Raw genomic sequence first — 17,155 nt, 5'->3', positions numbered from 1 at the left:
AGGCGCACCTTAGTCTCCAGAGAGACACTGTTGCTCCTGAGTACTTTAGAGAGGTCCCTAACAGCAGACTTTCCCATCGCAATATGCTTTTTGATTTCCTGACTGCTGGTGCCAAGTGTTGACTGTGGAGCCTAGCAAACTGAAGCTGTGAACAATCTCAGTCCCTTCGCCATCCATCCTTATGCTGCCAATTGGTCCAGTGGTGAGAACAAAGTATATTCTCAGTGATACCATGATAACACAGAAAGCCACATTTTGCATACCTTTTGTCCCAGCACTTAATAAAAGAGTGCTTTCCTCAAGTACATGGTGAAGTTAAGTCACTTAGTGACTATAGGGATTCCCAAAAGGCCACTGACACTTCCCACTTCCCTGGCTGTACAGCATCCTCAGAGTGGCGACACTGACACTTCCCTGGATGTGCAGCATCCTCAGAGTGGCGTCAAGCTTTTCTCTTTGGCCAGCTAAAGCCTAGTCTTTCTGAAAAACTTTTTCGAGCAGGCATGGATTAAAATATAAAATATACATCCTTACTGTTGGACTGTGGTTTCATTTTTTGGTGATCGGAAATTCCTCTTAGGATATGATAATTCATAAATATTCCTTGCTTTTGCTATTGTAACTTGGCAAATTTGTCTATGTTCTCATAAGCATTTCAGTGGAAAGCTGAAATAGAATAAATTAGTTGCTGATGGTTTGACATGATCTTAATTTATAATCGTTGATACATACTCCATATGTAGTACCTTCTGCTATGAGAGTAGGAATATGTATAACTGTAAAACAAAGTTTTCAGTGACATGGTGCTGTGTTGAGATGTTGTTGTATGAGGTGCATCCTGGAAGAGGGATTGTGTAAACCTTTTATGTCTCTGAGCTTTTGTATGGTAAGTTAAGAAAACCTGTTAAATGTATTTACTGTTTCCTGTGTTTATTACGGAAATATTGAGTTCACAGTTAAAATTAACAGTTCTTCTTCAGGACAAAGGGGAACAATCATCTTGTATTGAAATTTACCCCGGAAACCCAGTAGAAGGTCACTGTCAATTAAAATCACCTCAGTAGCAGTGGATTTTATTTTGGGGTTTATGTGTTATTGAGAAAGTGTCGGAATTATGAAATGTTCAAGTGGATATTTTTCTATGCCCTGTGTTGCTCCCACCCCACTGTCAGTCCACTGGGACTACATATCCCACATAATATTTGTCCAAGTCCATCATACTTAACAAGTTTTAAAATACTCCGTGATTCAGCATGCATTCCATCACTGGAAACAAACAGAGGTAATCTACAGAATCTTAAGAAACAATATGGTAGTGAATTAAGAAAGAGCCTTTCGGAAACATTAGACTTTACTGTCCACTTTACAAGATCCATAGACTATATATGAGGTGTGGGGGCACTGGGTAAAAACTAAAAACTGTTTTATGCTGATAGTTTACTAATATGTTTTCTTAAGATGTCTCATGAATTTAATGAGTGCCGAAAAATTGAAACTCATGAAAATTTCGATCTGAATTTTGATGATGATGTCACAGAACTTGAAACTTTTGGAGTAACTACCACCGGACCATCAAAGTCACCGAGTCCAGTGAGTACTTCCAGCAGACCCGGCATGACAGACACTCTCACAACCTCCAAAGCATCCACTTCACTTGTGGCACCAAAAGTACCAGGCATTTCTGCTAATTCTCGAAGTTTATCTCAAATTTTAATGGAACAGTTACAAAAAGAGAAACGGCTGGTGACTGGTACAGACAGTGGCCCTGAAGAGAGCAAAAAGAATGATGATCAGGGTATTGAATCATGTGGAGCTAGAACAGCCAGTTCTAACAAGTGTTTAATGCATGATAGTGACTTGAACATGCCCGCTGCCTTACAGTTAGAAAGTTCTAAGATGGACGAAATGGAAATTTCTGATGATATGGCTCCTGATAAAATAAATGCAGATGAAAGGTTAAATATTCTACAAAATACAGATAACTCAAAGGAAAAGACTGTTACATCAGAAGCAGATAAAATAGAAGATACAATTCATTGCAGTAGTGATACAGATGAAGACTGTTTAATTATTGATACAGACTGTAAAATTAATAGTAATGAGAAAACAGCTGGTGAGAGTCCTAATTTAAGTTCTAAACCAACTAGTCCAAATCCTTCTTCAGTACAGCCTTCTGTAGACATCCAGATTGATTCTACCTGTAACCTTGAAGAGTCATGTGTTCTAAAAAAACCCATCAAAAGAGTATATAAAAAATTTGATCCAGTTGGAGAAATTTTAAAAATGCAAGACGAGCTTTTAAAGCCCATTTCCAGAAAAGTGCCTGACTTGCCCTTACTGAATTTAGAAAATCCTAGAGAGCCTGCTGTTTCTGAGCAACCCTCTGCTCCTTCAGTTGATGCCTCCAGTTGGACAAAATCTCTGTGGCCATCTACATTTCAAAAGCCAAAAGGACGTAAGTAAATAGTTACATAGTACATTCTATTAAATGCTTTATCTGTTCCTTTTCCTTAGATTTCACGCATTTCTTTCTTTTTGTTGTAACTTGTGTAATCTTCATAAAATCACTTCATTTTCAGCTATTAAATATTTTAGTACTGTAGCTCCCCAAATCTATCTCTTCCTCTCTCTCTCTCCCCCCTCTATATAGATATACTTAAAATTATTTAAGGGTTTTTAATACCTGTATTTATCCAGCATATACAGTGACTATTAAGCTATACTAGAGTAATGCAGAGGAGCCCTAGTGTCACAGTGAATTATGCTTTGGCCTGTGAACCAGAAGGTTGACAGTACAATTGTACCAGCTACTCTGTGGACAAAAATTAAGGGGCCTACTCCTGTAGAGACTTACAGCTTAGGAACCCTACCAGGATAGTTCTACTTTATCCTTAGGATCACTGTAAATCAGAATTGACTCCATAATGGTGTTTTGGGTATTTATTTGTTCAAATAATGTTTGTTAACATGTTTGACTGCTAACCAAAGGCAAGGGTTTTCCAGAGGCGGCTTAGAATAAAGTCCTGGTGATCAACTTTAAAAGATTAGTCATTAAAAGCCCTGTGGAGTACAGTTCTACACTAACACACAAAGAGTTAAAATAAGTTACAGCAGTCTCAGCAGCAACTAATTTTTAATATATTTCATCAAACTAATGAAGGACGAGAATAGGAAAAATAAACATAAGCCTTGATTAATTAAAAATTTTATGTATACTCAGTGTTAGATGGCAGTTTTATATTTCTTTTTTACTTTGTGTAGTAAATACAAGGCTTCCTCTCAGCTCTTCCAAAATTAAGATTATTGGCTTTTTACACCAATTTATACTTTGCCTTGAGTTATTTAAAGGAGTAGTTAAAAGGAAGAGTACCTTCAAGTTTTAGTTTACATCTTTCTGCAACTCCAGAAAAAGTATTTGTTGTTGTTAGGTACCATCAAGTCAGAACCAACTCATAACTGACCCTCCAGTGGATTTTCAGTGGTAGAAAATCACGTGCGAAAAGATTGTCCGTCTTTGTCCTACAGAGCAGCTGGTGGGTTTGAACAGCTCCTTACCACTAGGCCACCAGAGCTCCCTAACTGGGAGCTGACCGTAATCAGTTAGTTGAGGGCTCCACTGCACTTCAACAATAGTAAAGGATCAGTGATGCTGTGGAAGTAGAAAGTTAAAGTGGATAGAAGAAGAAAAATAACTTTTTCTATGATTAACCCACCAATAGAGGGTTTTAGCTGTATCATGATGGAAAAAAAAAAAAGAACCCTTGGTGGCACAGTAGTTAAGACTTCATCTGCTAACTGAAAGGTTGGTAGTTCAAACTCACCACCTCTTCTTTAGGAAAAGGATATGGCAGTTAGCTTCTATAAAGATATATAACATTGGAAACCTTACGTGATAGTTCTCCTCTGCCCAGTAGGGTCACAATAATCAGAATTGACAATGATGGGTTTGGTTTGATTATAATGGATAAAGGGCTAAATATTTTAAAATTAAGTAAGAACATATAATTATTATTTTTAAAGGATTGCCATATGAACTTCAGGACTTTGTTGAAGATACGTCAGAATATCTAGCTCCTCAGGAAGGAAATTTTGTTTATAAGTTATTTAGTCTTCAAGACCTGTTATTACTCGTGCGTTGCAGTGTCCAGAGGATAGAGACAAGACCACGTTCTAAAAAACGGAAGAAAATCAGAAGAGTAAGTTATTTTGGAAGTTAGGATATGGTATGCCATTATTATAAAGTTTAAATTCTTGATCACATTTACAGTACTATTTCCAGGTTAAGGACCTTTTTTCTTTCTTTTTAGTAAAATAGTGGAACTAATTTTAATAAAGTAAGATTTTTCCTTGTGTATAATAGTTATTAGTGCCTGTCACATTCTTGCACAAAATTACCTAAATTTTGTGATGAAAACTACCATGACTGGATTTTATTCCTGCTGTCCCAGTGAATTTGGATTTCTTTTATGACATATGGGCCCATTTCTCTCTTTCTTTGGAGCTTTTCATAATATATTTTAGAAATCCAAATTTTGAAAAATGAGCTTTGACACACTAAATAATCTTTTCAGGATTGTTAATTGACCAAATCTCTCTGGTTTTCCCCTCTTATTTTTGTAGGGGCTTAATGTAAATGTTTTTTCATAGTTAAGAACTTGTTTCCCACAATTCAAGTTACTGGTTTTTTGATAATTTAAAATTCTTTCCACGTTTAGAAATGTGTAGTCCTTTTGGAGATTGGTTTGATTTGCGTGGGTGCAAAGGGAAGTACTGAATTCCGACAAGTAAAAAGGCAATTCTGTATTATAATTCTATAATTGATTCTGTAAGAAATATTGACATTTTTCCCCTTTAATTTTTCTTAAGATACCTTTTTTCTTTGTGTAAATTTGTGATAGATCACTTTATGATCATCTCTTTCTTGCTTTCTAGTGTATCAATATCCATCTATAAGCTATGGTTTTTTCTTTTTATTATTATTATTATTAATTTTAATGAAAATTTACAGAGACTTTGGATTTACGTTCATTGAGTGTTGTACTTTTCTCCCTGCCCATCCTCTCCCCCACCCCCCCAAGTTCACTCTTCTGTTTGAAAAGATTGTTTTACAATCCCTCCCCCCAGGCCCACTCCACTATACAGCCTTTGTGCTGTACTCCTGTCATGAGGCTATATTTAAAAAAATTTTTTTTCTTTTATTCTTCCTTACTAATTTATTTTGGAGCTAGCCTCATTTCCTTCACGTCTTCTTCTGTGAATCTACTGCTTTCTTATTTATCTATATTTAGAAATTGTTTTATAATTTGGGGAAAAAAACCCAAGCAAAATTTACATACTTCATAAAGACATTGTCATTAATTTCATTAATTTCAGTGCATTTTATATATGTCAGTACATATATAGAAGAGAACTTTTTATGTAAATATGCCAAAAGAAGTGAACCCGAAAGAATAATCTAAATGGGATATTTTAAAAATTTTTCTGATTTGTCTAATCAAGATTAAAATTTTCAGTGAATGGTTGTGTTGCATCTATCATTTTACTCAGTAATTTCATTTACATCATTTAAATCCCTTCAACTCAAATATAGTTATTGCTCTTCAGTTGGAACCGACTTAAAGCTGACCTCCACGGGAAGTTTTGGAGGCTATAAATTGACAGGAGGAGATTGCCCATCTTTCTTATGCAGAACCAGTGGTGGATTCATAACTGCCAAAACGGGTGCTACTTTTGGGTCAACACACAGATCCCTATTCATTGTAACTCCAGTTACTGTTGCTATTAGGTGCCACTGAGTTGACTACTACCCAAAGTGACCAACAGACAGACCTGTACCCTAATGGGTCCTGTACCACCAGTGCTACCTTTAAATCCTGTGTTACTGTTGTATATCATTGAGTTGGAAGCAACTCATAGCTGACCTTCCAGTGGGTTTTGTGAGGCAGTAAATCACAGATTGCCTGTCTTTCTTCCTTTGGAGCAGCTGGTAGATTTGAACGACTTACCTTTACATTGCCAGCAATTCCTTACCACTTAGTGCCAAAGCTGTTAAGACTCATAGCAACCCTATGTACAACAGCTCTGAACCCTGCCCTATCCCAAGCCAATCTCATTTTCTCTGACAGACCTAATTCCATTTCTCCAATCACTGAGTCAGTCCATCTCACCCTGGGTATTCCTCTCCTGCGCTGTCCATTCACCTTGCAAAGCATGACGTTCTTCTCTAAGAACTGGTCTCTCCTTACCATGTGCTTACAGTATGTGTTAAATCCCTTAGTAGAATATAAACCTCTTAAAGTTATATCCTATTTGTTAATATATCTCTATAGATCTCGCTATATATGGATACGTCTATTATAGAAACTCAATAAATGGTTATAGGATAAATGAGATAAAATTGAGAGATAGAGAAAAGGATGGCATTAAAGAATGGAAAGTGGAACTTTGAGAAAAATTGAAGCACTAGTTCCAGAAATTCTAAAGTAGTTATGTATTTAAAATTTAGGTAATAATTCATACTCATTAATACAGGTACGTTGTTGTTGTTAATTGCTGTCAAGTCGAGCGACTTTATGAACAAAAGACCTGAAGCTTGTCTTATAAGTATTGTCATTTCTCAAAGTTCGTAAGAGTTTCCAGAAGAATGTTTTATTTTTTTTTTTTTTAAAAAAAGGATGCCACACCTGCTTCCAAACCTGCCTTAAACTGGGGGCTCCAACAAACACTATCTACCATGGTTAACCTTTATGGCATTTGACACCCCAGTGGTACAAAGTTCAGCATTACAGCAACCCCAGGTACCTCATTTTATTGTGCTTCATGAAGGATGTTGGTTTTTTGAAGCAAATTTGTGGCGGTTGTGGCAACCCAAGTGGAACAAATGTTGTCAGCACCACTTTTCTAACAGCATGTGCTCTCTTCATGTTTCTTCATCATATTTTATTACAACTCAACAATATTACAGGCTATTTGTAATGCTGAATTACACACTCAGTAAACTAGTATAGTATGAGCATAACTTAATATGTATGAGGAGACTGGCCATTTTGTGCAACTTGCTTGATCATGGTATTTATTGTGATGATCTGGAACCAAACCCACAATATTTTTGAAATACATCTCAATTTCCCATATAAAATTAAATTTGTTTAGTTAGTTAAAGCTCTAAGATACTTATTTTTTTCAACCTCTGATGTCCAAGAACCTAATACTTGACCTCATCTCTCTTTTGTTTTTCTTTGTTCATGTCTGTTTATGTTGCACTATCTTTAAATAAAACTTTAAAATAGCAGCCAGTCTCAAAATGGAATGAAATAAAGAAGGTTCATTTAGGCCACAGGATGAATCTGGAGCTTACTGAGTTCTATATTAACAATGAAATCTGTACTCAACTTGACAGCACCTAACAACAATACTAAGTGACATTTCTGTTATCATCTGTCTCAATTAACAAAAACTTTCTAAGTGCTATATCCTTAAAAGTTTGAAGATTTTAGATCCATTTATTTTAAAATTCATATTGTCATTTCAAGTCTAGATAGAAGAATTATGAAGGTGATAAATGTAAGGGAAATGTAGAAACTATCTATTGGCATTAATGAGGGTATACTGTTGTTATTTGGCATCAGGTCACCTGCGACTCATAGTGACCCTATGTACAACAGCCCTAAACCCTGCTCTATCCTGTGCCAGTTTTATTGTCTCCAGCACACCTACACCCATTACCCTAGTCACTGAATCAATCCGTCTTGTCCAGGGTCTTCCTCTCTTGTGAAGGGGATACTTACTAACTGTGAAATGTATCCATCTACTTAGAAATACATGTAAAACTTTAAAAGATTTATATAAAATATCAGAAGGCAGAGAAAGAAGGAATCACCTCTACCACTCAAGAGATGAGGAAATAATGAATTTTAATTTTAGGCTATGAAAAATTTCATTAACATTTCACTACAATTTTGAAATGCTTAAGAATGATGTTTCTTTCTACTGGCTTCCTGGAGATGGCAGTAGAATACATACAGAAATTAAAATGGTACTCTGGGCTTCTTTTTATTCATGGCACAGTACACTCAAAATCCCCCAAAGTATTTTATTTTCAAAAGTTTTATATTTGTTTAAATTTTAAAAATTTTACAAACAAGAGCATACTACATTTCCCATTCATCACCTAGATAGGGAACATTTCTTTATATTCTTTCTTTCCTAACTCTGCTCTAAACTAGCTGTGTGCTCATGAGAAAATGTCTTATCTTTTTAGGCTTTTCTTTTTTTTTCTGTTGTTGTGTGCCTTCAAGTGAGAATCTACCCATACCAGACCTTTTATTGGGTTTTCAGAGACAATAAATTGCATGATAGGAGATTGCCCATTCTTCCACAGAGCATCTGGTGAATTGGAATCAATTGCCTGTAGGATTGTAGTGCAGATTCTTACCACTAGGCCACCAGAGCTCCTAGTTTCTGTTTAATTTAAAATTGTAAGAAATTATTATACAGGGTATCAGTTTGCAAAGAATTATTATGCAAATACTTATAACAAACAAATTATCCTAAGAGATTTCTCGTCTTTATAGATTTAGATGCCTCAGAAACTCGGTGGAAGGTTGATTACTCAAAGTAATAGTCCTTAGAAGAGTAATTTGTCAAAAATATAAAATCTTGAGCTCCTCTCCAGGATCTGTGTTTTTTAAGACAACCAACCAAGTTATTTATATGCACATTGAAATTTAAGCAGCACAGTTTTTCGTTTTATACCTCTCAAAAGGTTCATATATCAGTTTTGTTTGCTGTTGATAAATGAAAATTTTACTGCACTTGAATTGTTCCTGTTACCATTGTGCAGGTTTGCCACTTTGTGAAAATCAAGAATTTAAAAATATTGATGAAATATTTTCAAATATATAAATGAAGACAGCTTGAGACAATTTGAAAAGTACTTTGCATAATTCCCTTAAATCATATATTTTTCTTTCTGTAGCTAGAAACAGAAAAGACTCCTCTTAAAAGAATATTCCTTGGCAGAAATAAGATAGTGAATATAGCTAACATTCTATTACTTTACAAAGATCTTATTCTATATATAGATCTTCTTTTAAACCACTAATGAGTACAGTAGTTTGACTTTAGTTTCATGTACTGACCAATAAACTCTGAATGGATAATTAGTCAGATACTTAGTATCTTAGTTTCCTAATGCTGTCATTTAAAAAATACCATAAAGGAGTTGTTTTAAAGGGCATACACTTATTTTCTTACAGTTCAAGGGTGTTGGGGCTATTGGTTCTTCCTGTAGTCCTCTCTCCTAGTTGCTAGAGTCCTTGACATTCCTTTGCTGCTAATAGATGCATCTGCCTTCATTGTCACAAGGAGGGGAGTGTGTGTGTGTGTGTGTGTGTGTGTGTGTGTTTATCTCTTTTTATAAGACAAGGGAGATATGGAAGCTTTGGTGGCCTAGGTTTAGGGAGCTGCACTGCTAACCCAAAGGTGCATGGTTCAAATCCACCAGCTGCTCTGCAGGAGAAAGATGGTCAATCTCTGCTTCTGAAAACCCACTAGAGTGTCAGCTACGAGTCAAATCCAACTCAGGATACATATTAACAACAGCTAGTCAGAAGGATTTAGGTCTAGGACCACCCCACTCCCATATGGGCTTATTATCATAACGAAAGAAAACACCTTGTTTCCAAGCTGGGTCTTATACACAGGTAGAATACTTAGGACTTCAGCATGATTTGGGGGAGGATACATAATACTTAGTGTCTAAAATAAAGCTTTTGTGTTGATGAAGATTTTTATATTCACAGATATTAATGCTCATACATTTACAGAGTATTTCTGTCTTAAGAAATTGAGACTCTTCAAAAAATCAGAAAGGGGCAAAATCCTGAATCTTTACCTTTTGTATCCACTTGAAAACTATTTTCATATATTACAGTTATTGTTTCCTAACACCTGACTTTTAAGCTTTGGGCAATTCTGCAACTTAAGATTCAGTTTCCAAGGATTCTGCTGTTAGTCATCTTTCTTGACAGAAAGCAGGGGGAGGGATAAATGTTGGAGTGCATACATGGGCGATATGCTGATTTGGATTTAGGGGAGGATTTCTTTTATCCATCTGTTTCTTACCTTGATAGTCATTGACGTCCACTCAGAAGTGGTAGAGGACACATACTTAAACTGTACCATTTTTGAGCAGGGCACTATTCCTTGTCAAATCCTCCACAGAAGAGATCTGGTTGCTTTACAACCAGTAGGCTTTCCCTGTTTCCATGGGTCATGAAAGAACCTTTTGAATCACTTCAAAGTTCTATCGTATAGGCAGAATGTATTTGCTAGTAAATTAATGGGTCTCTGAAAAAATAACCTTGTCTTGCAGCAATTTCCGGTTTATGTACTACCAAAAGTGGAGTATCAGGCTTGTTACGGAGTTGAAGCTTTGACTGAAAGTGAACTTTGTCGCTTGTGGACTGAAAGTTTATTGCATTCCAACAGCTCATTTTATGTTGGTAAGTTATCAAAGAAGATTGATGGTCTGGTTTTTTGAAAAAAAATTCCCTTGAAAATACAACTTTTAACTCCTTTGTAGAGATTTCCACTCTGTAGTTAGATGTTTTCAATATTATGATTGCTAGCATTCCTTTCTGCTAAACCACAATTGCTATTTCAGAATTCAGTGGCTGGACAGACCTGTGAATATTGAATATTTTCATTCCTTATCTCTTTTAGTTGTACATGAATGTCAACAAAATATTTTTCTTTTAAAAATATTTATTTTCCCTCACATTAAAATACAGATGTTTTCTAGCAAGTTTCTTTTAAAAGTGCTAATTAGCTTAAACATGTATTTTGAAATCAAGGCTTTAATAATCTTTTAAACCTCAGTATTTCATGTGTCTTGACAGAATGGCTTTTTACTTTGTTTTTTGAAGGGAATAAAAGGGTTTAAATTGCACTGACTAAGCAGATTCTTAAACATTTTGTCTTTAATTCTTGGGTAATTTTATTTATTTTAGGGGGTTGGTTTTCTAAATTTTAATTCAGATTTTACGTAAGTTTATAGAGAACTTGGATTTCAATTCATTCCTTGTTGCACATTTTCCTCCCTACCCACCTCCCCAGTTTGCTTTTCTCTTTGAAAAAATAAATACTTTCATTTGCACAATTTCCTCTTCCTCTCTGTCCCTCTGAGTCCATTTTACTATGCAGCTCTTACTCTGGACTGGTGTCATACAAATCATATATTCCTTTTAAACAGTTCTTTCCCTCATCTGTTTCAATGCAGTACCCATTATTTATTCCCTCTTTTCTTAGTTTCCCCCAACCCTCATGTCAATCCTGCTTTATAACAGTGTTTTCACCCAACCCCCATGTCAGTCCTATTTTATAACAGTGGCATTATACAGTGTTTGTCCTTTTGTGACTGAGATATTTCACTCAGCGTAATGTCCTCCAGGGTCACCCATTTTGTATATTTTATGAGTTCCTTGTTTTTCAGTGCTGTGTTGTATCCGATTGTGTGAGTATACCTCAGCTTCTCTATTCTGTTTGTTTGTTGATGGGCACTTGACTTTGCTGTTCTGAACAAAGACTCAATAAACATGGATTTGCATATATCTATTTGGGTGGCAGTTCTGGTTTCTTTAGGTTATATTCCCAGTAGTGGCATTTCAGGGTCAAATAATATTTCTGTTTCCAACTTTTTGAGAAAGCGCCATACTGCCTTCTAAAGTGGCTGCACCATTTTACACTCCCACTAACAGTGAATAAGGGTTCCAATTTCTCCACAACCTTGCCAGCATCTGTTGTTTGTTGCTCTGTTAAATTTTGCTGTTCTTACTGGGGTGATATGCTGTCTCATAGTTGTTTTGATTTGCATCTCTTTTAGAGCTAGGTATTTTTAGTACTTCATGTGTTTGTTTGCCATCTGAATGTCTTCTTTAGTGAAGTGTCCACATCCTGTGCCCATTTTGCAGTTGGGTTGTTTATCTTGTTGTAGTGCTGAAGGATTCTAGATATAAGTCCTCTATCAGACATGTCATTACCAAATACTTTTTCCCAGTCTGTGGCTTCCCTTTTTAACCCTGTTGGAGAAGTTTCTTTTCTTTTCTTGTTTTTTTAATTATTATTAAATTTTATTCATTTTAGTGAACATTTACAGAGATTTTAGGTTTTCATTCATTCATTGTTGCACTGTTTTCTCTACCCTCCTCCCCAGTTCGTTGTTCTTCTTCCCTCCCCACCCGAATGTCTGTTTTAATTGTCCAATTGCCACAGTGCTTGTCGAAGCCAGTTCTGATTAATCTCCTTTGTCAGTGTGTCCTTTGCCATTCCCTAGCTCTCCTCCCTGAGAGAGACTTCACCCTGATTCATGAGGAAAAGGGGATGGCGTATTCTCTTAGCTACTTCCTGCTGGGAAGGGACGCTGTAGGTTTCAGGGTGAAGATCTTGGAAAAGTTTCTTGATGTGCATAAGGATTTGATTCTCAGAAGGTCCCATTCATCTATTTTATTTTCCCTTGGTTGTAGATCTTGTTGATTTTTAAAGACATGTGACTTCTTTAAAGTCAAAACCACTATCACACTATATAGAGTGTAAACTGTAAATAAGGAGACTAAGTAATCAGTGCCCTAATAGTTTCCCCTTGTGGTACCTACAATTGTAACCCTTCGTCCTCTTCTTCAAAGGGAACCAGTTACCGACTCTAACATCATGATTTTGTTTTGCCAACTCTGTACAAATTACATTTTGGTTTGGTTTTATGTCCCCCTTGTGAGAAAAGGTATACCACAATGTATCCCTTTAACTTTGGGAACATCCTTGAGTTGTTTCCATTTTAATGCAGTTATGAACACTCTTGTAAAATAACTGCCACTTATTGCACTGTACACATAAAAGTGGAATTACTGGGGGTAGGTTAAGTATATATTTAACTTAATAACATTGTGAATTACCTGTTGAAACATTTTGCCTGTTTTTATGTTGTCCATTATTTTCCTTTGTTGTCTATGTTTGTTCCAAATATTTTTGTTCCATTTTATGATTGTCCTATTCAGTCTCCTGTTGGTTAGGGAGCTCTGTTGGTCTAGTAGCAAGAAGCTGTGCTGCAGTCTCAAGGGCACACAGTTTGTGGCCACCAGCTGCTCCATGGGAGAAGGCTGGGCAACCTCCTCCCATGTGATTAACTGCCTCTGAAAACCCACCGGAGGGTCAGCTGTGGGTTGGTTCCAATTCCGTGTTACATAACAACAACATTGGAGTTTTTAAGTACATTTATAATAGTACTCAAAACTTATATTTGCTATTTGATAAACTAAATTTTGTTAGTTTATTCTTTTTTTTTGTCATTAACTTTTTAAAAATTATTATTAAATTTTATTCGTTTTAATGAGCTTATTCTTAAAGAATTTCTTGGCTACTCTTGGTCCTTAGCATTTTCCAATTTTAGAATCAGCTTAGCAACAAAAAAATTAATAGTTTTATAAAATTCTTAATAAGATTAATAAATATATAAAGCAATGCTTCCTGACTTTGCTAATATTTTTTTTAAAAAATTGTAGCACACACTGTGATACACAGAAGTGATTGCTCATGACTGAAAAGCAATGACCAGGAAGCCCTTGCTCAGCTGCCTAAGGACTGAAAATATGGTTTTTGTATTGATTTAATTATATTGCATTTAATTCAGGACTATCTTTTTTAGCATTTTTTATTGGTCCATTTCAACTCAGTGTTGTGTCTCATCCTATTTTAGAATGTAAACTTTCTTTTTGAAAATAGGAATATCTTGAAAGTTTACTGTTTTGTCTTTTAGAATCTTAGAAACATCTCATGTTTTTAGTGAAGTAAAACTTTTTTTAAACAGACTTTTCCTAAAAAGAAAAGATACAGGAAATTCCATGGAATACTTTAAATAAAAATTAAAGTAAACCAGATTTTATCATGTAAGTTTTTTCCTTAAGGACCATAGATGTACAGAGTATGCACAGACTATAAAATTGGTGTTAGCCGCTTGTTCAGGTAATAATAGGCACCTTTTTCTCTGAGATATTTCCATTATAAGTGCAACGTCAATTGAAATTAGAAATATCAGTGCATTAACAGTTGGTATTCTTAAATTTGGACTTAAATGTTAATTTTGCACATGAATATGAACTTTTTGCCTTAGCAACTACCTTAGAATTAATGTGCTTCTTTTATATTAATTTTTTATTATTTTAAAATATATTTTAATGTAGTAAGCAGAATGCATTGACTTTAATTTGAAAATCATATTAAAAATCTTCAGTTCATTAGAATTTTGTTGAAACATCTTTAAAGAAATTTAAAAATAACTTACTGATTTATTTTTTCTATTTTACAAAAACTACCGTTCTTTTTAAGTTTTCTTTTTCATTTTAGGACATATTGATGCATTTACTTCAAAGCTTTTCCTGCTAGAAGAGATTACTTCAGAGGAATTAAAAGAAAAGATATCAGCTCTCAAGTAAGAAAGATTACTTTGTGGTGGGAATAAAAAAACTTCCTAATATGATCTTTCTTATTTCCATCTCCGTCTTCAAGTTAAATACAATACCAGCAGCACCAGAGCCAAAGCTGTTTCCAAGGCTGTAAATATTGACAGGAGGAAACTAACTGTTCTTGCAGAGTCATTAATAGAGATGAGCCACTTATCATTTGCTTAGCATTGCAACACCACCAGAGCTCCTTACTGAAACCAGAATAGAGCAAGAGAGTGGTGCACCACTAAGAAACATGTTATTAAGATCTCACCACTTGGCTAGGGAGGGCTGTCGGATTATCATCTTGATTTTAGATATGAGGCAATCTTTACTTAGAGTGACTTACTCCACAGAATACATTGAGCTAGCATGACAGCTTTAGTTGTTAGGATGTTTGGATGAGGACTCATCAATACTTACATGAATTATTTAACTCCAGCCATGGAGCTTGACACAAGTATTTTTCTTAATGCCAAATTAAAACATGAACTCTGTGCTCATACATGAACATTTTGATTTCTATTATAAAGTCTGTTTTTCTTGAGAGAGGACTTGTCTTTATATGTATAAATTGTTAGGTACCATTGACTCAACTCCAATTCATAGCACCCCTCTGAACAGCATACCACCACCTTGCCCAATCCTGCCCCATCTTCACGATCTCTCTTGTATTTAAGCCCATTGTTGCCGTAATTGTGTCAATCCATCTCATTATAGGTCTTCCTCCCCTTTTCCTACCCTCACCTTCCTAAGTATGATGTCCATTTCTTGCACACGAATCCTGCCAAATACTTTACCAGCATGTGTGCTAGCCCAGATTTGTTTGTTGTTTTGGCAGCATATGGTATATTCAGTTACTCTTCACCAACCATCAGTTCTCTCATCTTCTGTATTTATTGTTCACTTTTCACATGTCCCATAAATAAACAATAAAAAACTACCATGGCTTGAGTCAGACATACTTAGTTTTTAAACTGACATTCTTTCTTTTTAACACTTTAAAAAAGTCACTGACAGCAAATTTGCCCGTTATAGGACTTTGTTTGAAAGTTTTGCATACTCTGCTCTCACTCCTTAATAATTTGGAGATGTCCCCGATTACAGATTTTCCCAGTGATCTCCTGACTGTTGGTACCAGATATATTGACTGTGGATCCAAGTAAGATGAAGTCATTCACAGTCCCAATCTTTTCTTCATCGCTCTTGATGTGCATATTGGCCCAGTAGTGAGAATTTTTGCTTTCTTGTCTTGAAATGTAATCCATTTTGAAGGCTGTAGTCTTTGATCTTTTGCAGCAAGAACTATAGGTCCTCACTTTCAGCAATCCAGGTTGTATTATCAGCAAAATGAAGGTTATTGATAAGTCTTTCTCCTATCCTAATGCTACATTTTCTTCATCGAGTCCAGTTGCTCAGGTAATACATACTGATTGGATAGGCTTGGAGAAAGGATACAACCCTAGCACACACCTTTCTTAATGTTAAACCATGTAATGTTCCCTCACACAACAGCCTGTTAACCTAAGTATACATGACCACAACTAACTGTTCTAGGACTTCCTTTCTTCTAAAATTAGTTTTAGGACAAAGGTATGCCTAATTCAGACCATAGTCTTTTCAATTACTTGCTATGCTGCTGCTGAGAGCAATGAAGAAAGATGACAGAAGAATTGCTGTTTTTGAAGTGTGGTGTTGGAGAGGGGTAGTGAATATCCTGTGGACTGCCAAAAGAACAAATAGTTATGTCTTAGAGAAAATGCAGCCCGAGTACTTCTTGGAGGCAAAAATTGTAAAATGTCATCTCACATACTTTGGGTATATTACTAGGAGAGGCTATTCCTTGGAAAAGGGGCATCATGCTTGGAAAGGTGGAGAGACAGCAAAAGAGAGGAAGACCCTCAACTAAATGGATTGACACAGTAACTGCAGAAATGGGCTCAGTGTTTCAGAGATTGAAAGGATGATACAGGTTAAGAAAGGGTTCAGATCTGTTGCTCATAAAGTTGCTATCAGTCATACTAATCTTGATGACACCTAACAGTAACAGTTCCTCACTGTGGTGCACTGGTGGCTTAGTGGTAAGACATTGCACTGCTAACACCGATGTCAAGTCAAGTCAACAAAGATTCTTACCACTGGACTGATAGACAACATTGTGATGGATGGAGAAGAGATGGGAATTATCAACAGCTTCATCTTGCTTGGGTCCACAATTAATACCCTTAGTACCAGCAGTCAGGAAATAAGGAGATGCATTGCACTGGGAAAATCTGCACTTCTTCGGGGCCTCTCCAAATTTTTCAGGAGTAATGATTTAAATTTGAGAACTAAGGTGGGTCAGATTCAAGCCACGGTCTTTCTAGTCACTTGCTATGCATCTGAGAGCTAGAAAATGAATAAGGATGACCAATAAAGAATTGATGCCTTTGAGCTGTGGTGTTGGAGAAGAGATTGAACAATCCATGGACTGCCAAAAGAGCAAACAAATATGTCTTGGTGCAGCCAAAGTGCTCTTTGGAGGCAAAGATGATGAGGCTATGCCTCACATACTTCAGGCATGTTGCGGGGAGTGACTGTTCCTTGGAGAGGGATATGATACTTGGAAGGGTGGAAGGTTAGCAAAGGAGAGGAAGACCCTCAGCAGGTGACTTGGTGAC

General features: G+C 35.9%; 1 protein-coding gene across 1 annotated transcript in view; it reads left to right on the top strand.

Annotated features, from left to right (window-relative positions):
- NARG2 (NMDA receptor regulated 2) overlaps nt 1-17,155 on the top strand; it is a 79,544-nt gene that overhangs the window by 49,647 nt on the left and 12,742 nt on the right. The window contains exons 9-12 of the mRNA XM_006899639.1: nt 1,459-2,455; nt 4,021-4,196; nt 10,376-10,505; nt 14,398-14,482. Of these exons, the coding sequence (XP_006899701.1) occupies nt 1,459-2,455; nt 4,021-4,196; nt 10,376-10,505; nt 14,398-14,482 (1,388 nt within the window). The remainder of the gene's footprint in view (nt 1-1,458; nt 2,456-4,020; nt 4,197-10,375; nt 10,506-14,397; nt 14,483-17,155) is intronic.

This window comes from Elephantulus edwardii, unplaced genomic scaffold (genome assembly GCF_000299155.1).
Source record: "Elephantulus edwardii isolate Elephantulus edwardi_28Jun2011 unplaced genomic scaffold, EleEdw1.0 scaffold00264, whole genome shotgun sequence".
Classification (NCBI taxonomy): domain Eukaryota; kingdom Metazoa; phylum Chordata; class Mammalia; order Macroscelidea; family Macroscelididae; genus Elephantulus; species Elephantulus edwardii.
This window is presented reverse-complemented; position numbering and strand designations above follow the sequence as displayed.